Source organism: Lynx canadensis, chromosome A2, assembly GCF_007474595.2.
Source record: "Lynx canadensis isolate LIC74 chromosome A2, mLynCan4.pri.v2, whole genome shotgun sequence".
In the NCBI taxonomy this organism is placed as follows: domain Eukaryota; kingdom Metazoa; phylum Chordata; class Mammalia; order Carnivora; family Felidae; genus Lynx; species Lynx canadensis.
This window is the reverse complement of record NC_044304.2, coordinates 18,894,250-18,921,763: the sequence shown is the minus strand read 5'-3', so window position 1 is coordinate 18,921,763 and position 27,514 is coordinate 18,894,250. Positions and strand designations below refer to the sequence as shown.

General features: G+C 43.1%; 1 protein-coding gene across 7 annotated transcripts; it reads right to left on the bottom strand.

Moving 5' to 3' along the window:
- Positions 1-142: 142 nt before the first annotated feature.
- RBM5 (RNA binding motif protein 5) lies at positions 143-26,951 on the bottom strand. 7 transcript variants are annotated; one of them, XM_030306828.1, is made up of 25 exons: positions 26,834-26,949; positions 25,395-25,465; positions 23,583-23,748; positions 22,657-22,812; positions 18,395-18,464; positions 17,832-17,905; positions 15,277-15,360; positions 13,586-13,646; positions 12,883-12,948; positions 12,463-12,623; positions 11,771-11,868; positions 11,080-11,167; positions 10,842-10,919; positions 10,688-10,760; positions 9,285-9,370; positions 8,801-8,885; positions 8,494-8,585; positions 5,486-5,647; positions 4,838-4,987; positions 4,683-4,754; positions 3,879-4,058; positions 3,519-3,593; positions 1,937-2,034; positions 1,729-1,858; positions 143-789 (listed from the first exon to the last, which is right to left on the bottom strand). In XM_030306828.1, exons 2-25 carry the CDS (start codon positions 25,409-25,411, stop codon positions 664-666), a joined length of 2,448 nt encoding a protein of 815 aa, XP_030162688.1. In that variant the 5' UTR covers positions 25,412-25,465; positions 26,834-26,949; the 3' UTR covers positions 143-663. The 7 variants fall into 7 exon arrangements, 6 of the variants coding, with proteins under 6 accessions (XP_030162688.1, XP_030162687.1, XP_030162686.1 ...); XM_030306827.1 differs by having other exon boundaries at positions 1,729-2,034; positions 26,830-26,950; XM_030306826.1 differs by having other exon boundaries at positions 1,729-2,034; positions 26,834-26,950.
- Positions 26,952-27,514: the final 563 nt, after the last annotated feature.

Below are 27,514 nucleotides of genomic sequence, written 5' to 3'. Positions count from 1 at the left end.
ATCTGAGCAAGGTTGGGGAAAGGAAAACAGCATAAAATACTATTTATAAGTAACTTTTAACACACTTACCTCACCAACAGGCTTGACTGGCTTAGACACGCTCTGCACACCTGGTCACCCAAGAATAAAGAGACGCAGACACTCATTTTTCAAGGTATTTCTTTTGTAAAGGAGCCAGATTTGGCAACTAGACTGAAAATCTTCCAAAATTCTGTACAAATGTGTAATATACAAATATACACAAGGCTTTTGCCAAGAAAAGACAGCACAACAAATGACAGAGGCGGCTTTGGTGTCACATACCACCTAGGGCATCTCAACACCCCCTAGCAATGAGAGGGGCTGATGGACCACGACATGGGCTACACATGTAAAACACACTACATTACACTATGTACACTGAAGTATAAAAGACTCACTGTCCCCTTGGCCAGCTCACAAGCCCTCTGGCAGGAAGGAAGGCCATTCACCAGACAGCCCATATAAGGGGAACTCCTTTAAGTGGGAGAACCTTGTAGAATGGAGTGGTTCGCCCTAAAAACTATTAACAGCACAAGGCATGCCCTTAAAGAGACAGGCGCTAAGAGTGAATTCAGGAGATGGACCACTCCTTGTGCTCCGAGGAGCTCATCATCTTTCCTGCCCTCCCTCTCTCTCTGAACCTCACTCCATCTCCGTGAACCGAGCAAACATGGCCTTCCGGACAGCATCTTTGTAGGAATCCGCACCCGACAGTCCGTATGCACTGCCTTTGGCTCCTAGGCCAGCTCCTTTTAGCCGGACTTGAGCCTAGGGGAACAGAATTTCTGTCAGCAGAGGGCAGGTAGGGTGTGGACCGCTTCAACCCCTGCTCATCCAGCAGACTCCCAACTGAAAAGGACCACCTACCAGGGGACAGAAGAGAGGAAGTTTTGGAGACCTGGAGTAGGGTTAAGAACTGAAGGAATAAAATGTGCTAAGGAAGACAGGCAGATGGAGACACATCCCCCAACCCTGTCCCCCAGTGCCTGCTCAGCAGGCTTCTGTACCTATTAAGGGCCCCAAAATACTCCACTGAAGCCTAGGAAGGTCTGGTAATCATGGGCAGATTGTAGCAGGACACCCCAATGGCAGAACTGGCTTGCACAAGATAAACATGGCCTGTAGGAGTCTGACCTAAGCTGGGCTGCCAGGTTAGAGAAGGAACAGTCCCTGGTGGTGCTCTTGTCTAGAAGGCCAGTGGGTGGGGGACTCCTGACCCTGAGATTACATCTCAATCTGAGCTTCGAGCAACTAAAAAAATTTCTTATCATGGATAAAAATCCTACTAAATTGTAACTTGTTTTATACATAACCAAGATCACCTACATGGTGATTAAGAAATTAAAGCACAGTGTACCTTGAAAAAAACCTAATCTAAGCTATCTGGATGAATTAGTGTTCAGTAAGGGGCTGTTTCTAACAGGACATAGGAATATACAGTTCTCAAGACAGCTTTTACCCAAGAAAACCAAAGACCAGAAAAATCAAGTAGGGTACCACACCCATTCCTCTCAAATGACATCTTAAAAGAAGAGTGACATAAAGGAGGGCGGCCGGGAACCAGACTCCATTGGGCTTGCCAGAGGAGATGGCCCTTTATGGTAAAGGTAAAGCTGGCCCCTGGGTCCCAGGCTGTCTGGGTGCTTTGACCTCATCTCATCACCAAAATAAACCTGCAAACCACAGAAGCCCAATCTCACTGCTTACCTCGATGGGAGCTGTGATGCCTTGACACTTTCTTCCCAAACCTGAACCTTCCCGCCAACCCATGGCTTGCAGCATCTTGTTGCCAATGTTACTGTGGTCAATGCCATCTTTGGTGGGCTGCTCGTAATTCCTGCCAGTGGCAAACACACAGTTACTTAACACAGCCACAGCCCCTGCTAATGAAGTGGAAAAGGTACACAACACATACACAGTGCCAGCATCAAATTGCTTCTTGCGCTTGGGCTCTGGAGGTTCTGGAATGCCGTATTTCTCCCGTCTTTCTGCGGCTCGATCTCGGTATTTCATCTACGTGCCAGAAAAAACGCTGTTAAAGACATTCAGACTTGAAGCTGCAACAACCTAATGCATCTAGACTTTGTGATTACCACCCTCAGACACTTCCTTAGTCTGGAGTTTGGCCTTTTTGAGTGGTCTGAAACACCTAACACCTTTGTTTTTTTCCCCTTACTGCACTCAATACCGAAAATGGTACATTTGGGGACCCCTGGGTGGCTCAGTTGGTTGAGCGTCTGATTCTTCATTTTGGCTCATGTCATGATCTCACGGGTTCACGGGATCAAGCCTGGCGTCGTGCTCTGTGCTGACGGCGTGGAGCCATGGAGACTGCTTGGGATTCTCTCTCTCTCTCTCTCTCTCTCTCTCTCTCTCTGCTCGTGTACGCACACCCTCTCTCAAAAAAATGAATAAACTTAAAAAAAACGTATTGAAAAAATGGTCGGTTTGTAGGGATTAACTGTGTGTGGAACCTGGGGCCCACCTACATCTCCAACAAGGAATTTTATTTAATTAGCCGTCACCTGTCAAGCTCTTCAACAGACCTGCTAGGCCGTGGGTACAGCCTCCCAGGGTCCTACAGGAAGAGCAGGGCAAAGATGCCATTCCTCTTACCACTTGGGACAGGCCCATCTCCAGGGACAGATGGCACCACAAACAGTGGAAAATAACAGAAAAGCAAAAGCCCTAATTACAGATAGTCGAACTACAAAATTATCACGTGGTGAAAAATTTCAAGTAACTTGCCCACTGGTTGATTTCTAACCAACGGCCCTCAATTTCTTTTTTTTTTTTTAATTTTTTTTTAAACTATTATTTATTTTTGAGACGGAGAGAGACAGAGCATGAACAGGGGAGGCGCAGAGAGAGAGGGAGACACAGAATCTGAAACAGGCTCCAGGCTCTGAGCTGTCAGCACAGAGCCCGACGCGGGGCTCGAACTCACAGACTGTGAGATCATGACCTGAGCCGAAGTCGGACGCTTAACCGACCAAGCCACCCAGGCGCCCCCCTCAATTTCTTTTTAAAGCCTGGCTGGCCCTCAACTTTCCTCATGAACCATCAAATGCCTGTCCATTATTGGCCTCACCTGCTTTTGCTGCCTTCACCCCAAACCCAGTCCTGCCCACTACTTCCTTCTGTATCACTGCGTCTGTCTTATGCCCTGATATCCTCTGGGCCTAATTTGAAGCCTCCCTCGTTGCAGGCCAGAAGAGATCACCTTCTCTTTACTAAAATCCAGTATACTTCACCAGTAAGTATTTGGCATTCACAAGTTGTGAGCAACCTTGAGGATGTGTTTCTGTCCATCCTCATAAAGAGAGGGTGCAGAGTGCTCACAAAGCACCTATAACCTGACATGAGCCACAATGGCCGGGTGACATGTGGTATGACAAATCCTACCTTGCCCCTGGGACCTGGAATTAAGTGCTACAAATAAATGCTAAAAGCAAATACAAGATACTCCTTCTAGTGGCACAGTGACCCTCAATCACCTCTCTCTCCCTTAGCTCCAAGGCTTCCAGCTCCTGCTCACTCAGTCTGGATCGTCGGTAGATATCCATGTTTTGCTGTACAAGAGATTTGACAGACGTAGTAAGAATTCGGACCATCCTAATTTGAAATAACATTATCAACACCTATTTAGTCTAAGAGTCAAAGCCCAATCGACACACTACAGCATGAAAACCAGAGCCTGGTGTATATGGAGCTGCCATGCTCTTTGCCACTCTATGATGTAGAACAGACTACCATCAGAACAGTCTTCTGAAAGGCATTCACTCAACATCAGGGCACCCATATTGCCTCATTGCCTCCCCTCCCTGCCTCTTATCAGCTCAGAGAATCATGGCCACCTTGTGAAGGTCTGAGAGCTGCTGGTGCCTGACCAGGGCGTCTCTGTTAGGGAACTGGCGCCGGCAAAGCAGGCAGGCCATCTTCTTCCAGTCGGCCAGCTTTTCTTCCTCACTCTCAAGTCTCTCTACGAGCTCCTCTTCATTGTCACTGTCACCACTGTAGGCAGCAACCAGACCCCTCTGGGGACAAAAGGGTGGGTCATTGGAAATGTACAGCAGGAAGCAGTGACGACTATGTATCTGGATAAAGCAACGTGTAATCCAAGATGTGTGAGAACTCCCAATGCCCCATGCCATACTTCAACAGTGAAATTGCATTTATCCGGCTGTACAGAACAGGCAGGTCCTCAAGTGCTGGGCCTGACAGCCTGCTGGCACCAAACTCCTGGGGCCCAGGAAAAGTTCCTGGATGGTTGTTTTCAAACTACTCATTATAGATGAAAACCCCAAATACGACAGATCAGGGTAATGGCCCACCCAGACCAGTATCTATCAAGTAAAACACTTTTTATTGTCCTAATTTTCTCTTTCCAAACTGTTAAAACCCTCTATTTACAAATGCAATAAAACTCAACTGAGCTTAGGAATTCAAATTCAGGCTTCATTCAATGCTCCATCTCACTGGCTTTCACCCAGAAAATAAAGCCCTAGACATGGATTCTATGTGCAGAAGATTTTCAATACCCACCAACAGTGACCACATCCAGTTTTAAGTAGGAATCACATTAGCCAAGATGAAGCTGAGAATCACAGGAAGACACAAACCACAAAAATGGCCTTAAAACACTGGTGGTCCTTCCTTACTTTGAGGGGATTCTCCTCGTCTCCATTTCGCACCAATTCTGGAATGAGCTGCTGCCTTTCAGCTAAGGCTCCCTGGGAAACAGAGAAACAAGTCATAAGCCTCAAGTTTTACTTAAGTTCCCATGAAGAAGTATGGTCATTCCTGCTACAGTTACCTTTTTCTCAAAAAGAGCAAAGCCAGCATCTGCTGCAGCAGACTCTCTCCTCTCTTCTTCCCTCAAGGAATTAACAGGTTGAAAACTGTTTTTAAAATTTTCTTTCTGCTTGTTTAAACTCTTAGCCCAGCGTTCCATGTCTTTAGCGATCTAATGACAAATAACCATGAAAAAAACCATTTAGATATGTGAGTTTAGACAACAGTCAGCCCCTGTGCCACAGTAAGAAGCCATTAAGGATCTCACCTGAATCACGTGCTCTGGAACAAAACCCCCTTTGCCCTTACTTCTACCTACAAATATCTTCATGACACACTATTGCATACAATCAAAATCATTAACGAATACTGCTTGAAAGCCTGTGCAGTGTTCCAAAATATACTTCCTTCTAAGTATGTATATGGGCAACTGACAAACAACTAAAAAATTAAAAATGCTTTATGAACTTAATGTAAATTAAACGTGTGGCCCAGCTTTTGAGAATCCAAATAAAGCTGACAGAGAGGCCACAACTCAAAAAAAAAAGAAAAGAAAAGAAAAGAAAAGAAAAGAAAAGAAAAGAAAAGAAAAGAAAAGAAAAGAAAAAAAAAAACTAAGCCCAATACCCCAGAAAGACCTCGAAGTCCCCTGGTTGGGTCATTATTTCACCTGCTGGGCTGTTTTGCTCTTGGGTTTCTCCTTCTTCTCCTTCCCTTCTTTTGCAGGAGGTAGGCCCGTCTGCTGGTGGGAGGTGGACTCCGCAGCTGGCACATACGTCTCTTTCTCTCCATCCCAGTAAAGGTACTGCTGGGTCAAGGAATTGTAGTAGTACTAGAAACAAAGCACAATTAATGCAGACTTTCTGCTTTGTCAAACCATTAAAGGATCATTTTGTCAAAAAGGCACACAAAATTGTTTTGTCAAAAAAAATTCAACATATAAACATAAAACATGTTGCAGAGCAGTAGTATCTCCTGCTCAGAGAGAAGCTGCTGTATGTGTTGGTGTGGTGAGGATGATGAACTGGCCAGTGAAGAGGTACGGAACTTCTTAGACAAAAGTAGAATATGGTTTCTCAACAGTGTAATACCATTAATCTAATCCGTGGGCCTGGAGGGCACCCGAAGAGCAATGTGTCTCACTCCTTTCCATAGACTGTTTATACAAACCAGGAGGCCAGAACAAGTGGTTCAGCAGGAGGTTTTTTTTTTTTTTTTCAAGATTTTATTTTTTAAGTAATCTCTATACCCAACGTGAGGCTCAAACTCACAACCCTGAGATCAAGAGTCGCATGCTCTGGCGAATGAGCCAGCCAGACTCCCCTTGTTCAGGAGTTTTTAAATCACACATCCTCTGTGACAACCAGTTAACAGCTCATTACTGGGTCCAACCATCAAAACCCTTTGGAAACCCAGGTAACCAAACACAGGGTTGTAAAAAGCCAGTTAGGGAGCCTGGAAGACCAGATCTGATGTATGTCGGATGAACTGCAATGGGAGATAGGTAGCACCTATCTCTCCACTTCTTTCTTCCTTAGTCATTCGCTCTACTCACTCAGCAGAGACCCAGGAGAGACATCTGTCATGTCTCTTCTAGGGAAGGTGGTATGGGTCAGACGCAGAAGTCACAACAAAAACATGGCCACTAAGAAGAACTGCTTGGATAATGGTCAGACTTCACCTCTTCACCAAGCAAGAGGAGCGGAAGAACCACGCAAGGCTTGGCTTGCTCAGGTGGGTCCCTCATTGCTTCACACCTCCTTCTCAGAAACCACAAGCTCTCAATACCAAGTACCTGTTAAAAGCACTTATTTTCCTATTCTATATATACAGCTCCTGGTCATAAGTAATTGTTTATTTATGGAGTGTTAGTGTTGCCTTCCCTCTTCAAAATAACCTACCACTACTAAAAATAAAACATCACCCCACAGATCTGCTAATTTCTACCCTTAAGAAAACATCAGGATGTTAAGTAAAAGAGGCTGGACACCAAAAGGTCACATGTCATCTGACTTCCTTTATATGAAATGCTTGGAAGAGACAAATTTGTAGAGACAGAAAGAAAATAGTGGTCACTGGGGTAAGGAGGGACAAAGGAGTGATTGTTAATGGGTACACAGTTTCTTTTTGGGGCAATGAAAGTATTTTGGATTACCAAAATAAATACACAAACACACAAACAAATAAACTTTAAGGGGTGCCTGGCTCAGTCAGTAGCAGCATGCAACTCTTCATCTCAAGGTCATGAGTTTGAGCCCTATGTTGGGTACAGAGATTACTAAAAATAAATTTAAAAAATGTTTTGGAGTTAGTGGTGATGGTAGCACAACATTGCCAGTATATGCAAATTATACATTCTAAATGGTTAAAATGAGTAAATTTTAAGGGTATTTGGTTAGCTCAGTCAGTAGAGCATGAGACTCTTGATTTCATGGGTTGTGAATTCGAGCCCCACGCTGGGTTTATGCAAAAATAAATTTTTCTGAAAAAAATTATTTTTTAATGCTTATTTATTTTTGAGAGACAGAGCACAAACGGGGGAGGGGCAGAGAGGGAGGGAGACACAGAATTCCAAGCAGGCTCCAGGCTCCAAGCTGTCAGCACAGAGCCTTATGTGGGGCTCAAATTCACAAACTGCAAGATCATGACCTGAGCCAAAGTCGGATGCTTACCGACTGAGCCACCCAGGCGCCCCTATGCAAAAATAAAATCTTAAAAAAAAAAAAGTGAATTTTGTCATGTGCATTTCATCTCAGTTTTAAAAAATACATAGGAAGAGAAACCACAATTTGAAACTTCAATCTAGGTCTTTATATAGTGACTAACAACCACCTATAATAACTTGACAACCTAATCCACGGTAGTACTAGAAGTCTGACTAGTGGTTACTGAAGGGGATGGGTACTGACTGACAAGGGGCATAAGGGAACCTTCAGCATGCCAGGAATGTTTTCTCCTCTCAGTGCTGATATATATGAATGTGTATACATATGAACATTCAAAGAAAAGTACACTTCAGCTCTGTATATTTTTCTTCTATTGTTTCAAGTTTATTTATTTTTGAGAGAGAGGGAGGGAGAGAGAGAGGGACAGAGAGAGTGAGTGCACATGAATGGGGGAGGGGCAGAGAGGGAGAGGATCCCAAGAAGGCTGGGGCTCGAACTCACGAACTGTGAAATCATGAGCTGAAATCAAGAATTGGATGCTTAACTGAGCCACCCAGGCGCCCCTCGTGTATTTTTCTGTATGTACGTTGTACCTGAAAACATCTTTTTTTAGGGGCGCCTGGGTGGCGCAGTCGGTTAAGCGTCCGACTTCAGCTCAGGTCACAATCTCACGGTCCGTGAGTTCGAGCCCCGCGTCGGGCTCTGGGCTGATGGCTCAGAGCCTGGAGCCTGCTTCCGATTCTGTGTCTCCCTCTCTCTCTGCCCCTCCCCCGTTCATGCTCTCTCTCTGTCCCAAAAATAAACGTTAAAAAAAAAAAAAACAAAACATCTTTTTTTAACCTTTAAAAATTAAAATCCTAAAATAGAAATTACATCTTGGTGGTTCTGAAGAACTTAAAACTAATCTGGGTCACTTGCTCCTTTGCAGAAGGTATTTCATTTCATGCCTCATAGATAGACTAAGTGAAACAAAGATATTTCTAGTGACGCTGGGGAGGAAAACTGCATTTACCTGCGAGTTGGGGTCATAGTACAGCCCTGTTGTCGGATCATAATAATATCCTGAAGATTCATCATACTGGTAAGTGGATGTGTCAGGCACTGCTGCAAAAATAAAATCCAGCACACGGTCATTCCAGATAAAGAAACTGGCTTTACTTCAAATTCTAAGCCACGGAGATGCAGCAGGCCTTAATGGTCGTCTTCTCTCATATCCCCAAGTGTCCCTCTGACACCCACAAAGGGAGAGGAACTCTTACTAGACACAGACAACAACTAGGACCTTCCAACTGTTAACAGCCCCATGAGGTTTGGCTTACCATATTTGGTACCAGGAACTACACCAGTGGGGGAAGCGGCTGGGGCCTGTGTACTTGTGCTAGTGCTAGGCTGTGCTTCCTCAGTCTGGAAAGAACAGCAGCTTCAATATAATTTCAACTGTAAAGCCTCTTAAGAGAACTAAATCACTGCAATCATCCATCCAGGAGGAAGGGCTCCCCTGACAGACACATTGTAGCAATGATCTAAGGCAATCCTTGAGCAAAACACATGCTGACAACTTTCTTCCTAAAGGTCAAGTTGAAGCATGCAGAATGTATAAATACCCCTTGTTTGGAATCTTATGTTTTAAATACACACTCCAAATTATTTCATTATCTAATACTACCAAACAGAGAGAAGTAAGGTCGGAATGTCTGTGTATTATTCAATCCTGGCTCATACAGCAGGAAAGGATAATACGTGTACAACAAAATAAAGTTTCCCCAACAGTCACCAGTTCTGTATTTAGGATAACAGGATTACCGGAGAGCCAGGCGGATTGGAGGTCTGATTATACAGCTGGGGACTCTGGGACACTACAGCCGCTGAGGTGGTGGTCACTGCTGTGCCTGATGATAAATGATGCATGCAGGGTTAGAAAGGGCCAAGGCAATGAACTCAAAGCCAAATATCTTTATCTGTAATACCCAAACTAGCCTTCTGTCGTGAGGTCAGTTACTTATTTATCATCATTATTATTATATACCTTTTTGGAGAGATAAAGACAGAGAATGAGTGGGGGAGGGGCAAAGAGCGAGGGAGACACAGAATCCAAAGCAGTCTCCTGGCTCTGAGCTGTCAGCACACAGCCCGATGTGGGGCTTGAACCCATGAACCACAAGATTATGCCCTGAGCCAAAGTCGGATGCTTAAGTGACCGAGACACCCAGGTGCCCCTATTTTGTAATTTTTAGAGAGAACAAGTGAGAATGTATGTGCACATATGAGCGGGGGTGGGGACAAAGGCAGAAAGAATCTTAAGCAGATTCCACGCTCAGTGCAGAGCCTGATGTAGAGCTTTATCTCATGACTGTGGGATCATGACCTGAACCAAAATGAAGAGTCTGACGGTCAACCAACTGAGCCTCAGGTGCCCTGATGTATCAGTTCTTAATTCCTACTAAGCATCCTGGAACCTATGACATTTTCATTTTTATAATCCTACTAGAATGTCACAAAGTTAAATATTCTGTATGACAACTAAAAAAAAGGAAGAGGAATCCATATCTGGGGTTGAGAAAAGATTTAACCATAAGACTTTTAGAATTCTACAACAAAAAGTAAAGCAAGGCCTTCTTATAATGACCCTTGCGATTGATTTCTGGTCACCAGAATCTAGGGCCACACCCTCCCTGCTCATTTGAACCTATGTGGGCACCCATGATTCCAAACAACACAGAGAGGGGAGATACAAAGCTGAATTCCAAGAACGAATACTCATCACAACATGGGTTTCACACTCTCAGCGACTCAAGTACTTCTAATCTTCCCCAGAACCTTACGCACATGGAGACAGCACTGAATGTGCATCCCCCCCCCCCACCCCCACCTTGCAGGGAAATGGACTCCTGGCTTGGGGTCTAGTTAAAACATCTAATTATTATTTTTTTACATTTATTTGTTTTGAGAGAGAGAGAGAGAGAGAGAGAGAGCGAGCGCGCGCGCACGCGGGTGAGCAAGTACACGCAGGGGAGGGGCAAAGAGAGAGAATCCCAAGTAGGATCTGTGCTAACAGCACAGAGCTCATTGCAGGACTCAATCTAACGACCGGAAAATCAAGAGTCAGACGCTTAAGCAACTGAGCCCTCCAAGCGCCAAGGACATCTAGTTCTATCTCCTCAACCACAGCTACTTAAACAAAAAGTAAAACAGATGAAGTTTACTACCTGATGCAGATGACGCATCAGATTCCAATCCTCCAGTTTGTTGTTGATAAAACTGTTGGTAATCCTGTGAGTACTGAAGAAAAGTGCACTGTTAAAAGCTGCTGTTCTCAGACATGCTCTGGAGAGAAGGTGGATGTTGGTCAAATCTACCTACCTGAGCGTATTGGGCATAGCCATCTTGGCCTGGCTGCAGGTAACTGTAGTCAACACTGCCTCCTTCACCACTCTGAGACTACAGCATGTCAAAAGAAGAGGACACACAGGTGAGTTCAGTAGACACCAAGGAAAGAAGCCAGGAAGTACTCCCTAAAACTGTCCTTAGAGAGCTTCTAAGACTACTTCTGTGAATTTGGGCACCAACACACTACTTTGACAAAAAATATCTATCTTACCTGGGTGGATGACCACTGAGCTGCAGCAATGGCTGTACTAGCCACAGAGAAGGCGCTAACCCGGTTACCATCTGGGAGGACCAAGTCTCTGAAAACACAAAAATCCAAGCATGTGATTCTATCTCAGTATGCTTCCTATCCATGCTCCCATACTGTCAAGGAAACATCAATTCACTCTAGCCTTTGTCGGGAACTCTCAAATGCTAGCAAGGCCTCATTTCAGAGCAGAAAGGGGTCTCCATGGGCCAATTCCTCTGTGGGCAAATGTCTCTGTAGTGTCACCATTTTACTCTGTATCCTGCCATCTAGTAAGGTATCTGCTGGATGAGTAATGACACTTCAAATGGGACATTTATATCTCTAGACTAAAGCTTTCTCTATACGAAGCTTCTGGAAGGAAAAGATTATTTCCAGATGGGTTTGCACCACCTTGAAGCTGTTTGCATAGCACATATTCTCAACCCATCTGCCATGTCTGCCTCTGTCCTGCTTTGTAGTTTTCCAGCAACTGGTTCCTCAGGACAGGAAAGAATATGTTTTAAAAAAGACAGCTGACTCCCTCCTGACCTTGGCAACCAGGGAGGATTGTGTCTCAGGGAGGAGAACATGGGCTTAGGGTACAGTCAGCAAAGCATCCCTGGGCAAGTGTGCAAGTACAGCAGTTTGAAATAAGGACAATGAAGTTACTCACTTTCTGGCACTTTTCGCAAAATCAACCCCAATAGTTTTGCCGTCAATTTTCAAAGGAGGATGGAGACTCTGTAATATCTGAAGAAGCTGAGAGGCATCCTGAAGGAGAAGGTCAAGAAAGACCATTTTGTCCTATAATTTAAAATCTCTCCCTACCACCTACCCCATTCAAAGAAATACAGCTTTCTATTAAAAAAGAACAGTAATTCATAATTGTTTGTACACACGAAACCTCAAGGAAAAAATACAGCCCTCTTTCCTCCAGCACATGAAGGCATTCCATATTATTAAAGGAGTAAATGCTAAATCAATCTACAACAAAGCAAGAAGGAAAAATTAAAGTGTGGCTCAAAACTTCAGTTCTGCCAATCATTCACAGGTATACGCATTATTTTTACCACTTATCAAAGTAACTGGTCCTCTAATTTAGCACTACAATAACTATCATTACGTAGTCTTGAACATTGGGTTCCAGGAGCCTTACAGAGAGTACTACTTTTAGATGAACCACATTTGTCTCTTAAAGCCCAGTTTATTTAATTTTATTCTAGAGAGAACATGAACAGAGGAGACAGGCAGAGGGAGAGACAATCTTGAGCAGGCTCCATGCTCAGTGTCGGCTGCCTAAGTGACTGAGCCACCCAGGTGCTCCAAGCCCAGTTTCTTTTAAAAGAAAAGATTCAGTGAGCTCACCATTGCAGAGGACAGCTGCACAAATGCGAAGCCTCTGTTCTGCTGGGTCTGTTTATCTTTTATGAGGCGAATGTTATTGACAGCTAAGGATGCATAGGGAGACAGCGCTGTCATGATGGAATCCACCACAGTGTGCGGGGCTATGTTTCGAAGTATGATTGCTGGAGGTGAAAGAGACAAATAACATGTATGTGCATTACCACCACCAATGCTTTTGAAGGCAGGCTCAAGTACAAACACATAAATCCATTTGGGAGGTTCCTAGTATATCTTGCACTTTGACATGGAGAAGATTCTAAAAACCAATCTTTCATGGGATAAACTAAAGCTAATGTTGGTCATTAAAAAAGTGTAAGAGCACAAAAACTCCCAACTGAGGTCAAGTAATACCATAAAGGCCAAGAATATACTGGAACTTACTATCACAGTAGTAATCCACAGACTGAACAGATTCTGTGGTTCCAGGGGGCACTTCCTGTTCAGAGTCTACAAGAAGGGGAGGAGACAGGGGGAGTCAGTTACTGAAGACAAACAAATAATAAACCAGTATTTTTTTTAGTAAAGAAATACATTCAAACCCCGAAGTTTTAATTGTAAGCAAATGTAGTAGCCATTTTTTTCTTTTTAAACCATCTGTGGCTATAATAAAACATCATTAATTTTGACACGATACATGTGGAATGCAGAAACTGGGCCGGAGAGGACTGACATTACCTCGGTACTACAGAAAAACAGATTCAAAATGCAAACCAGGTGAGCAGACTTAATTTTGGAAAATAAAGGAACTCTCTGCACACACAGTCATCAGAAGCATCTCCCTAACACAAGGTAAGCAAGTTTACAGAAGATACATGACTTCCTGAAATGCTTTACAATCCATACCACAGACAACCTAATCAGTCAGGTTTTTGGTTTGTTTTTTTAAGTTTATTTTTGAGAAATAGTGTGCATGCAGGGGTGTGCTATCATCATGGAGCCTAACTTGGGGCTCAAACCCATGAACTATGAGATCATGACCTGAGCCCAAACCAAGAGTTGGACACTCAATCAACTAAGCCACCCGGGTGCCCCCTAATTAGTCAGGTTTTCAATGCATATTCCAAATAGCTGAGTTTGGGCTTACCAAACTTGTCCGCTCCACACCGGAAGCATTTTAGTCTTTTCCTGAAATTGTTAAGGCAGCACTGGAAGAAAAAAAGTTTTCTCTGTAATTATTTCTCACAGTAGGCCAGGCTTACTAGTGATGAGGTGGGTTAGGGGCTACAGGGCCATGGACAAGTCCCAGTAAGCAAATAAAAAAGCAGAGAGTGATAACATGTAACCAAGACAAAAGGGCATTCACCTAAAAACTTTAAATGTAAAATGTTTCAGTATGTGAATTCTAACAAGAAAAACAAATCTTGACATAGTTTGAAGTAGAATTCCCTTTTTATCAAGTTGAGGGAAAGTTTAAGTTCACCCAAAACCCTATAGCAAACAGTGGCAAAGTTTGTTCTTCAATCAGAAGAGCACTCACTATATGGACCACTCTATACACACAAGCAAGATGTGAATGGAATACTGTCAAGCCCCCTTCTGGAAACAGTAGACGTGAAGAACAATGAATCGGAATACTCTCAGAATGGCAAGCTCAAATGGTGCAATGCTGACAGGACTACAATATTTCTGCTTTTAAATTTCTTTTTAGTATTATTATTTTTTCTTTAAGTAAGCTGTATGCCCAATGTGGGGCTTGAACTTACGACTCTGAGATCAGGAGGTGCATGCTCTATCGAATGAGCCAGCCAGGTGCCCTGACAGAACCATAACGGATCTTACATAACTTGAGCAGAGTCAGAAGGATTTTGTTAATGTAATTAAGGACTATGCCACAAGTTGAGAGCTCTAGAAATCAAGAAACAGTAAAGTGGAACAAACCTAAAATCCTAATTGAAACACTGAGCTTAGAACCTGGATTTCCCCCCAACCCCCCAAATATTTATTTACTTATTTTGAAGTCAGAGCAAGCGAGCATGAGTGAAGGAGAGGCAGAGAGAGAATCCCAACCAGGCTCCACGCTGTCAGCACAGAGGCTGATGCAGGGCTCGAACCCATGAACTGTGAGATCATGACCTGGGCTGAAATCAAGAGTCAGACGCTCAACCAACTGAGCCACCCAGGCAACCCCAAACCTGGATCTTTTTTTTTTTCAACGTTTATTTTTGAAAGAGACAGACAGGGGCGCCTGGGTGGCGCAGTCGGTTAAGCGTCCGACTTCAGCCAGGTCACGATCTCGCGGTCCGGGAGTTCGAGCCCCGCGTCGGGCTCTGGGCTGATGGCTCAGAGCCTGGAGCCTGTTTCCGATTCTGTGTCTCCCTCTCTCTCTGCCCCTCCCCTGTTCATGCTTTGTCTCTCTCTGTCCCCCCCAAAAAATAAATAAACGTTGAAAAAAAAAATTAAAAAAAAAAAAAAAGAAAGAGACAGACAGTGTGAGCAGGGGAGGGGAAGAGAGAGAGAAGACACAGAATCTGAGCTGTCAGTACGAGCCCAATTGGGGCTCAAACTTGTGAACCTTGAGATTATGATCTGAGCTGAAGCCAGAGGCTTAACCGACGGACCCACCCAGGTGTCCAAGAACCTGGATCTTAAAAAAATCTCTAATGTTCTAGGGATTCTAGTACCTGCACAGGAGAATGAAAAGAAAGTCATGAACCAGGAAAATCACCCTATGATAAAAGCTGGTGATTGTATACTTTCTAGCTTCCTTGTTCAGACAGACAAAGAGAAAACAAAACTTGAAGGAGTTTGGTCTATCTGGGAAGAACACATGCTTACCTTGTTACAAAGCCAATCTTCAAACTTAGGTCTGGGATTGCTATAATGCATCGCAATGTGCTTTCCTTGAATCACTAGCTTTTTCTGTAAAAAAAGAAGTAACTAGTTATTCCCATTGTGAGGAACATGTGTCCATTTTCCCAGGGCAGAGCACACTTCGGAAAAATCAGTGCTCTGGAATTAAATGGACAACATACGGGGAGGACCAACCACCGCCACCTATACTCTGCCCATCCAATCCTTCAGATAGGCAGTAAGAGAATGGGATGCGGAGTAAAGGTAAACGGAGTCAGGGAGTGCTGAGAAAGCTGCCAAACTCTAACCGCTGACATGCACCAGGCCGTGTCTCCAGCAGAGACAGAAGTCCTAACATTCAGCATTGCCAGGCTGCCCGAGAGTGACAGTCTATTTCAAAAAGCAGAAGACACAACTCTCCCAGTTCTGAGATTGCCTACTTTAGCCTCAGCATGGTGTCCTTGGGCTTCGCTTCACTTTTCCCCCAGTCCCCCGTCCTTATGTAAAGTAAAAGCCTTTCTATTTTCCCTTTCCCCAAACTCCTGCTTCAGCATGTGTCTGTCCTCTGGGGGACGAGGGGAGGGGAGCTCATTTTTAAAGGGAATCTGGTTACAACTTTTTCTTAGGAGGGCCTATTCTGAATGCCATCCACTCTAAAGCAGCTAAATGAGATTTCTTCCTGCCAACTGAAACCATGTCACGTCCTAAGTGATGGATGTGTTTTTCACTGAAATACATGGTACTCTCTTCAGGATGAGTAACCAGGAGGCCAATGAAGTTTCTTCAGGGGGGTCGGAAGAGTTTATAAATGCATACACCACCTTACCCTTCAGGTCAACCATGTGACTAAAAGGGAATCAACTTTGAAGGTCAAAACTCCAAGCTCAATCAGTCTAGCCAAGAGTATGTATATCCAGCACCTGCCCCCAAAGAGCCTTCATTTAACAGGAGCATCTTTTCTTCTTCTTCTTCTTTTTTTTATTGGGGGGGGGGGCAGGAGGGGGGAGGGAATGGGATGTTCTGACAATATCAGAACAGAATTAGTAGGAGGTTAGATATCCAAATTTTTAAAAGGAGTCTAACCCCTCTAAATATACATACTGTTGAGCAATTTGGTTCTTGCAAATCCTGGAAGAGTTAAGACATGCTGTGAATGTTGTCTCTGCATTATCTACAGGCAAGACTGCATGTCTGGCCAAGAAGGAAAAAGCTGAAGGGCCATCCACTCACTGTGTTGTACAGAAACAAAAATGAAGCTGGGAGATATGTCAACAGATCATCCCAGTAGGAGGGGTGTGTGCTGGGGGAGACTCCAAACTATCACTGAGTCCCTAATCCTATTAGCCTTTTATTTCTGGAGTGAATTTGAACTGTAATGAAATATTACACAGTAACTTAGCTTTGTATACATTAAAATTGTGGAGATCTTTTTAAATGTCTTGTGGGTTTTAATTTCTTTGGAGTTTTAAACTCCCAGGCAAGTCATTCTGATACCTCCACTGCATCAAAAGATGCTGTCACATCAAGAAAGCAGACTCACATGAAGCTTGTGTTTATATTCTATATTTACTAGTATGATGTCCATGGTATGAAATGAATGAAGCTTCACTTTTAAGATCAGGCTGTCACCTCTGGGTTAAGAAAATGAGAGGCTTAAAAATCTAACAAATCAATCAAAATGATACCCTGATTAGTGAGTCTTGTTATATTACTAAAGAATGTAACTCTTATTTATGGGTGACAAATAAAATGCTGCAGAAAAGCAACATAATGAGTTAAGCAAACTTCTCAGAACCCATTTGGTTAAGGCATTCAACACTGTGCTATGGAGTTCTGGCAAAAAATGTTACTGAAGTGCCAAGTACTGAACGTTTTCTTGACAAACTGTAGAACACTTCAGTTAATGCTACATCAAAGAACCATCAATGATTTGCTTTCAAAGGACTTTAAAAGGCATTCTCAGGGAGATTAGAACGTTAATGCCAGTTTAACTAGATTAGACAGCAGCAGGACACTAGCTCCCAGGCTAATCTCATCAGACTTATTGTTCATAAATTCCACGGAAGTCCTTAAATAGTCCTGAAGACCCATACGAACAGTTATGCCTCCAGGAGGCTTATGGTCTCCAAGTAGAAATAAGGAATCACTTACAAAATGCCAGTAGCAGACTTCTACTATATTCTCTTTACTGTCGAATCGAGAGTTGGGTATTTTAAGATTGCTCTCAATGGACATAATGAATAGGAACATAATCAGTAGGGGAAAAGGGAACATTAAGATGTTTTGGTAATCACCAGACAGGTATTCAGTGATTAACAAAGTCCTGCCAGGCAGCCATGTTTAAAGGCAGAGCACATTCTGCAATGCAGTCCTTGCTGCTGTTATTTATTCTAATAATATCAATTTTAATATATACAAAGCTTTTCTTTAAAAAAAAAATCACTCCTTTGGAACAAACCACTCCTTCAACCTTTTTTTTTTTAAAATTGTACAGACTTGTTCCATTTTCATGAATATCTAGACTTGGTGAGTGAAGCAACCTGATTGGCTTCCATCCAGCTGGTAGCATCTTGCAAGTGATAAAACTCCACGAAGGCGAAACCACGGCTTACACCTAGAGACAGCATTCAGATATAGACGGGATACTCGTGTTAGTCAGTTCCTTTATAACAGGTGAATCTCTCTCCCACTGCTTCAACACTGCGTGACAAAGCCAATTGGGAAGCAGCTTTACAAATGTGACTTGACTTGGGGATCTTCTTGATACTTTGCCATGGCAAGGAACCAAGCCGCCTGAACTAAGTGCCACTCGATTTGATTCCACGCTTAAAAAGTAACCATGCAACCGACTACAAACAGTCAAACAAGGAGTTTATAAATCACTACTTACCGAAGGAAAAAAAAAGCCCCTAAAAACAAAGTTTTTAAAAAGGTCCTCAGGTGCTCTCTAATATCGTTTTCAAAGAGTCACATTCCTTAGCCATGGCAAACCTTTCATTCTGAATTCATGTGCTTGAAGACTGGGGGAATCAGGATGGTCTTTAGGGGCTGAGGTGGGAATGGGGAAGAGAGCCAGAACCGCCGGAACTAAGCAAGCTCTCACCTGTTTTCCTCTTCATCAGCCTCACATCCGCAGGCTGAGGGCCTTCAAAGGACTCCATCATTTCCCGAATCTGCAGAGTTTTACACGTTTATAGTTAAAGCTTCAGCCATAAACTATTCCACATCAAAGAAAATTCAAGGACCAAGAACTGCATGAACTGTTTTAATCAGCCAAGTTTTTAACTTCTATCACCAAAATGCAATTATTCTAAACATGGAAAAAAGGGAACACTTCTCACAGAAATGAAATGCATTAGAACAGCCTCAAACGCATTCTTTTTTTTTTTTTCCCCCCTCAAACGCATTCTTTATATGCTGCCTGGGGATTTCCCTGAGGTACAAGTATTTATGTTATAAACAGTCTTGCCCACGGCATGCTGTCCTGCAAGCTTCTCTCCTCTAGTCTCACTTTGCTGTCCTTTGTTTAAAGGACCAGAAAGAAAATGAAATTTAGAAGAGGCAAAGAATATGCTATTGTCCTCTGAAGTATATGATCAAGAATCAATAGCCAAAAACACAAGGAACTCTCTCAAACATTTTTTGCACAATACGAAAGAAATAATTTTCTTATATTTACATTAGTGGTGAAAACTAACAAAGCTCATAACATTCCTAGGCTCCTAATAGGTCAAGCAATAACTGGGCCTAGAAAAATGAATTTGGGCTAGAAGGTTTGTTACTGATGTCAGACCAAGCCCTTACTACAAAAGGCAATGAAATACCCTAATCTCTTTATCAATCATGCCAGGTAGCAATACTCCTAGGAAAAAAAAAACCAGGGCCAAATTTGTGAGACGAAGTCTCCAACTTTCCATAATTACGTGCAAAGGCTATGGGATTATACACTATCGATCCTCATTATTTGTGCATTCTGTGTTTGCAAATTTGCCCATTCACTGAAATTTGTAACTCCAAATCAATACTTTTGGCACTTCCAAGTCATCTGTGGACATATGCAGGAGAAGGAAAGGTTTGAGTCACTTGATGCACCTGTCCCAGGCCGGGGTGATGTTTTGCCTGGTTTCAGCTTTCATAATGTAAGCAAGTATCTTTTTCACTATCTGTTTAGTGCCAAGTGTATCACATTTTTGTACCTTTGGTTGATTTCACTATCCATATATCTACCTAGTTGTTTTGTTTTGAAGTAATCTCTGTACCCAACATGAGGCTTGAACTCACAACCCCTGATATTAAGAGTCACATGTTCTACCAACTGAGCCAGCCAGGCGCCCTGGTGATTTCACTATCTAAAATGGCCCTCCAGGGGCACCTGGGTGACTCAGTCAGTTGAGCATCAACCCTTAATTTTGGGTCAGGTCATGATCTTAGGGTCATGGGACCAAGCGCTGTGTTGGGCTCTGAGCTGAGAGTGAAGCCTGCTTAAAATTCTCCCTCTCTCTCTCTGCCATCCCCCCACTTGTGCTTTAAAATAAAACAATAAATTTAAAATAAAGAATAAAATGGCTCTCCAAATGTAGTGCTGGAGTTTCTGTCTAGTGTTCCTGAATGCAAGAAGGCTATGATGTCCCTTACAGAAAAGATATATAAGACAAGCTTCATTCAGGCACAAGTTATAGTGTGGCTAGATGTGAGTTCAAGGTTTATGAATCAACAATATATATTAAATAAGGTATCTCTAAACCAAAATGCACCTAAAACAAGGTTATGTATTGATCTGTTGATGAAAATGTTGTGACCAGAGGCTCACAGGAACCTAACTTTGTATCTTCTCTAGGAGTGATAGTTCAGTATTCAGTATTCTATTTGCAATGACTTTATAAACCGACCATAACCACCCCAAAGAAAGAGAATCGACTATGTCTATTTTTTCCACAGAGTAGAAGTTCTACACAGAACCAGACCCCACCATGTGACTCAGGTCCATGCTTAGTAATAACTAACTGGTCATCAGAATAACTAAAGATAGTTACTACAAAAGCAGTGGTAACAGTAACATATAGTAACACAGTAACTAAAGATAGTTATTGTAAGAGTTCATGTCAGTCAGGGGGAGGGAGGGCTAAACAAAAAAAGATAAACAATAATGAAAATGATAAACTGAAGTCCAGGAGATTAAATACTATAATTTTAAAATGTTTTAAAATCTCAACAAATGAATCTGCTAAGAATACTACATAATTTAGGGGCCTGAGAAATTCTACTTTGAAAACCAGCCTTCTTATGGTAGGCGATTCTATTTCCCTGAAGAAGCCTGAAATACAAAAGCATTACAATCTTGTTTCACTGCCAGCAGGGAGGTTCCCCAAGTCAGCTAGAGCACTGCTTCTCCATGCTACTCACTTCCTCTGCAGACTCCCAGGATCACAGGTCAGCAGACTACTCAAGGGAACAACCTGCTTAACAAGCAAACTTTCCTAAATGGACTCCTCCTGCATTTCCTGCATCTTATTCTACATGCCCACCGTTGCCCCTACCTGTGCTCATCTCTGCCTTCCCTGTCTACCCACTACCATTCTTTCCTCCAACATTCTAACTTGCATAGCTTTTGCTACTAGGAAAAGCCCTTAGTACCTTTTTTTTTTTTTTTTTTAATTTTATTAGAGAGAGAGAGAGAGACTGTGCGTGCACAAGCGGGCAAGAGGAACAGAGGAAGAAAGAATCTCAAGCAGGCCCCATGCTGAGCATGAAATCATGACCTGAGCTGAAATCAAGAGTCAGAAGCTCTAGTGTTTACACCAACTGAGCTACCCAGGTGCCCTAGTAGCTTTATACTTAGCTGGGCTTTTAAAGATTCCAGAGCCTGGCCTCAACAGCACCTTCCCACATCCCTCACCCCTGCCAAAAGCCTTTAATATCAGCCAAATCAACCTGGTTCAATGCCTTGACTAAATTCAGAATCTATTTCCAGGTGTGCTTATGCTACCCTACTGCCTAGAAGTGCAGTCTACACCTTTCCCCCAGTTCTCCACCAAACCCAAACATTTCTTTCTATCCCTCAAGAATCAGTTCAACTAAGATCTCCCTGGAACCCTTCTTTACCCTCCACTAATAAAACCTCCCTTAAACCCCCAGAGACATTAAGAAAAAGGGGGGGGGGACACCTGGGTGGCTCAGATCTGGTGGCTCAGATCTGTCTGACTTCAGATCAGGTCATGATCTCACGGTTCATGGGTTCGAGCCCCACCTTGGGCTCAGTGCTGACAGATTGGAGCCTGGAGCCTGCTTCGGATTCTGTCTCCCTCTCTGTCCCTCCCTGGCTCGCACTCTGTCTCTCTTTGTCTCTTTCTCAAAAATTAACAAACATTAAAAAAAAAAAAATTTCTACTCCAGGGACACGTGGGTGTCTCAGTTGGTTAAGAGTCTGACTCTTGGTTTCAGCTCATGTCATGATCTCAGGGTCAGGAGTTCCAGCCCCGAGTCAGGCTCCAAGCTGACAGTACAGAGTCTGCTTAGGATTCTCTCTCTCCTCTCTTTGCCCCTCCTCTGCTTATGCCTGCTCTCGCTCTCAAAATAACTAAGTAAACTTTAAGTAATAATAACCTCTATTCCCAACATGGGGCTTGAACTCACAACCCCAAGTTCAGTAGTAGCATGCTCTACCAACTGAGCCAGCCAGGCAGCCCTTTTTCTTTCTTTCTTTTTCCCCCCACCAGGACATTCTGCAGAACCTCTTTCAACAGGACCTCTTCTAACACCAGTCTGCCTAGTAGATCAGGGAAGGCTTCACATAATGGAGACTTCAAGCAGAAAAAGGCACACTGGTAGAACAATGAACATATTTGAAGTGGCCTGCAGGGGAGGCAGGTGGTGGATGTGGCTAGAAGGAATGGGTGAGGGCCAGAGATGCCAGTGAAAATCAGATAGCGCCTAGTATACCAAGGCCCTTGTTGGCCAGTTCTAGGAGTGGGGAGCCAAGTAATGGCCTTCCTTTTCAACAGGGTTCTTAGGTCTCAAACGGATAGTATAATTTTCATCAAATCAAAGGTGGCCAGATCATGAAGAAAATGTTTTTGCTGATACATCCTCACTGAGTAAGTAACCAATTCAATAAAAATAAAAATAAAAAACTACCTTCTAAGGGCTATTGAAGGAATAAGACCTCCTCTACGTTGAGCTTCAAAGTCTAAATATAAATGGTAATTAACTTCTGAACCAAGTTGAAAGAACTCCATCCTAAAGACAGAAATATACTTCACTAGCTGAGATGTTAGCTTGAGATAAAACAATAGCACAAAAAATGGCAGAAGTTCCAAATCGGTTGTGCCTACTGGACTGCTCATTATAACTGCTGTCTCCCCTTACATCGCTCTCTGTGATGGTGATGGGAAGCCCGCGCAGCATGATGGTCTTGCTCTCCCTCTCATCACTGATGTCATGCCTGTAGTCATGCTCGCCATAGTCACCATCTGAATGGTAGCCATCTTCGGATCGGTCACTGTTCCTTCTTTCGCGTTCTCTCTGATTTATAATAAATAAAATTACAATTAAAATCACACTGGGTTTATATTCTTTGATCCAGGCCCTAGGAATTTATCTTTAGGAACAACAGAGAGGATACTGGAACTCTATGATGATGTTCACTGTAGTGTTTCTAAAACAAACACAAAAAAACAAACAAAAAAAACAACAAAAAAAGAAGGGCCATAACCATTAGTTCAGGAAGAACGGTTTAACAACTCACTGTACAGTACACTAACACACAGTGAAATACTACATGACCTGTCACAATATGAAGATTGTATGCATGAAAAAAAAAAGCCCTGCATAATTATATGGGCAACACAATTACTTCTAAACAAAGCTCTATTTACATATAGAAGAGAAATGAGAAAAAAACTATGGTGACTGAAACTACAACTTTCAGAAGTAGCATCTGAGGCACAGTGTTGGTATATTATTATGCTCCAATTGCCTCATCTTTAAAATGGGAAGACATGTACCGTAAGTTGTAATGAGACCTACACGAGTTCATGTAAGTCAAGTGCTCAAAAGAGTGCCTGGTGCACGGTGAGCCCTATGTAAATCCTGGCCAGTAATTTCTATTACCAGAGGCTCAGCTGTCTTTGAGGGTTAGAGTTATCTCAACAGATTTCAGAATAATAGAATTTGAATATAATACTCAACAGAGAGTTCTACAATTGGTATACTTATTTCATTTCCAGAATCTTAAAGGCTTTGTGCATACAATTCATAATCTAACTATTTCACACCAATTGCTGACCACTCACCTCTGGGCTATCATAGTCTCGGTAGTCGTCGTATCTGTCGCCCCTCCGATCATCACTAGATCTTTTGTAATCTGAGTCCCTCCGCCTGCTTCTGGATTCACGCTCATCCCGGTCATCCCTGTCTATGATGGAACCGTACCTTCCACTACGCTCTGTTCTACTCACTCTGCCAGGGAAAATAATTTTCATTTACTCTAAAGTAAATCACATTTTATATCTTTAGAAAACATGGTAGAAAACACATACCCCTACAGCTCAGTTTATAAGATACCAAAATAGTTTAAAGTATCCCTCAAAATGTGATCACCAAATTCTAGTTTATAAAGACAACTACTAGGAAAAACATCTAAATTCCTTAAAGGAAAAAATAACTTTCAGGAGATAATGCTAAATCTGAAAATATGGGTATCAAATGTCTGGGTTTAATATTTTTTTTACAAAGGTCAGGTTGTCCAAGTTTATCCTGCGTATTCCCAAGCCTGTAGTCTACACACGTATCACCTTCCATCCCTGATTCAGATCTTAGTGATCAAAAATAGGAAGAAAGCAATTTTTAGCATTTCACCCAATTTCAAAGGAGAGAGTGTTCTGACTCATCCACTCTCCAGGGTATCACACTACTGGGAAATGGACCAACAACCTGGATGAATTAAATTAGTTTTTGTTTTTTGTTTTTTTTTCCTTATCAGGCAGTTAACCAAGTTCATTTGTTACTAACTAGGACCAGCAGAGAACATCATTTCCTAGAACATCTGGTTTATTTTTGGTTACTCAGCAGCGTTAGGTCTCACAGGAAAATCTAATAACAAGAGGCTTAATCCCATTTGACCAAAGATCTATTTTTTTCATAAACTGTTTATCAGGTTCATAAAACCATGTAAGGATAAGACAAAGGAAAGGCTTAGAAGTGCCTCATTTAGAGAATACAAATTTACTAAAAAGAAACCAACAGAACAAGTAATCTAGGACTACTTCATGATGTGAACTATAGGGACTGGAAACCCTAAAAGGGTAAATGTTAGTTTAGTAAGTTATTTGGAATCACAGACTGCTAACACAGCATTAGAACAATGACATCACATGACAAGAACTTTTCCTGAGTCTCTTTGGGCTGTTAATTTGATTTGATCTACCACTGGGACCAGCCTGAATACTGAGGAGGAATGAATAAGTAAAAGTCGAGTATTCAAATCAAATGGTCTGGGTGGGAGAATCCCCAGATGACAGAGCAGCCAAATGCTGTCATCTTAATTTTCTACTAATTCTTTAGCAATTTTTCAATTCATTTATTTTTCATGTAATCCATAGTCCAGAGCTTCTATAAATCTGGATCATCTTGCTATGGAATGGACAGTAACAAGAACTGGCATTCACTGATTGCTTGCTACAGCCGGGTACTATGTAAAGTGGCAGACTGTATGATCTCTCCTGGCTTTTGCACAGGCTGTTTTCCACACTGGGAACTCTCAGTGAACCACTCCACCCTGCCCTCCTTTATTCTTAACTTATCCTCAGGCTTCACCTTAAAGATTACTTTCTCCAGGAAGCTTTCCTAGATGTCTCCAGGAAAACACATGCTTCCTATGTGTTCTAGCAGCACCCTCGACTTCTTTTATATAGCAGAGTTCACACAGTACTTCAATTCTCTCACTAAGCCACCTGCTTGTGAGAGCAAGGCTCATGAAGGGGCTAACAGCAATGCCTGGCACAAAATAGTCCCTTACATTTGTTTGATAAACAATCAATTTTTAACAAGTAGTTCAGTTTCCCAATGAAATGTTGTGAACAAAGACAGGTACGCTAGTAACTTACCGTTTGTCTGAACCCATTGTCCTACTGAAGATGTAGCACTCTGCTCCAAAAGGTTCAAATTTTGTTTTTTTCTAGGAAATAAGAGAGACTGATCACTGAAAATTTGAGAGATCACTTAAGGCCATCATTCCATAAGCTAGGACACTGCTGAGGTTGGAATTTCATCAAATTATTAACAGTGATTATACAAGGTGGCGGCGGGGAGGTAGGAGAGGAGGGAGGTGGGAATCAACTGTCAATATTAAAATCACACTAAGGTTTTCCTGAAATGAGCACAGCAGGAAGATAAGGCATACTTTAAAATATTAGATTTTCTATTTGATAACAAAGTCATAAAAGAATACAGGAAAAAAAACTCCTTCCCTTCCCCTACTTTAGGATTACAAAGCAAAAAAGGCAGAGATGCAATCAGCTCCCTGTGTTCTAATCAAAGCAACTCCAACCGGGTAGTTGACCTTTTCAAAACATTAATCAAAGTGTCTTTATTAATACAAGCAGCAACATGAAATTCAGTATTTTCTGATGAAAAGTTGAAACATTTTAGAAGCCAGAATGCCGTGCTGATTGAAATCTACTCCATTTATAACGTAACAGCTGATCCAAAGGTATTTCATATTTCAGTAAGACAAGAGCAAACCTCGACACGACTTAATTCCTCAGCAACAATAACCACCACAAGCCCTTGAGGCGACCAACTAGGCCCCGCAGCGCCCTGGTGGTAATAAAACATCACACAGCTAGACCGCGTTCGATGCGTGCGAGGTCTGAGAAACTAGTTACAGCCGTCCCTGGCGCCTGTTCCGGAGCAGGCGCTCAACGAACATTTGCTGAATTAATAAATGGAAGAGAACCACCTGGGAGAAATAAGGTCCTGAGCAGAATCTCAGATGCCGCCCCTTGTGTCTCGGGCAGCGCCTGGACCCACCTCCGTGGGGTGTTGCAGCCGAGATGGCGGCGCCACTGCCTGCGCGACCCACTCCGGCGTCCGGCTTTCCCTTTCTGCCTGCACATGCCCCTCCCGAACCCCAAGAGGCTCCCAGCCCGCAGATCAGCCTTCACCGAACCTCCTCCTGGATAGGCGGATTCAACTGCAGCTGCGGGGCGATGGCGGCTAAAAACTGCCGGACACCCCCAAGAAGTACCCGAAGGACAGGCGATGGCTCCACATTCAGCTGGGTTGGGGAGTTGGAAATGCGTTCCGGCAGGGGTACAGTCAAGCGCCCGAAAAAAAAGTGGGCCTCAGGTTGGGCGGGAGGACGCCCTCCGAGAGCTGACAGCGCAGGCGGCGAGCAGGGGCGCGGCCCTCCAATGCTTCGGGTAGCTACTCTAGAGATGCGGCTGGGACTGATCGGCCGCCGCCCGCGGCTGTCAGGGAAGCTGCACGAGGCTTGCCTCAAAAGCATGAACTGCCGGTCTTTACGGGTGGCTGCCGCACTTACCCCCAGGAGAGACCGAAGTGGCAGAAGTAGCGGTTTTGTGCCCCAGAATCTCCAACAGGGTACGGCTGCCTCACAAAATGGCGCCTCGGCCGACGGCCGTCTCCTACCCACAGTACCTCGCGCCTGTCCCCTCCCCCGCACCACCAGCCTCTTGAGGTGGCGTCCAATCCGCGACGGTGTCTGACTGCGCGTAGACTGCTGGGAAGTGTGGTCGCTAAGGCATCCTGTCACTCACGCCCTGTGTTAATTTCCTGCGCATTTCGTTGTTGTTGTTGTTGTTGTTTTTCAAAACCAAGGGCGGAGTTGCCAATCTGCCATTTGCAGACCCAGATTAGAACTCTTACCTTTATTGGTAATTCTTTGTTACAAAGGCCTTAAAAGAGTACAGTTTGTGTTCACTGACACGATGTAAAACGTCACGTGTAACCCAGTTTTAAGAGAACTAAGGTAGTTGACCGACTATTGCATTATTGGACTCTAGATTGTTTGGGCTAAGTGCTTTAGAAATACCTATTTTCATTTTTATAATCTATGAGATGGTTATTAAACCCAGTTTGCAGGTGAGGAAAATGAGGTTTGTGGAAGTTAAAAGAATTCTTTAAAAAATTTTTTTTTCTTTAGAAGTAATCTCTATATCCAACATGGGGCTGAACTCACAACCCTGAGGTCAAGAGTCATATG

Coding starts and splice junctions, on each gene's coding strand:
- RBM5 (XM_030306827.1), bottom strand. Junction 22,813..23,582: donor GAGACTATGATAGCCCAGAG/GTGAGTGGTCAG, acceptor ATTATAAATCAG/AGAGAACGCGAAAGAAGGAA. Junction 2,035..3,518: donor TGGAGCTAAGGGAGAGAGAG/GTGATTGAGGGT, acceptor TCTGGCACGTAG/ATGAAATACCGAGATCGAGC.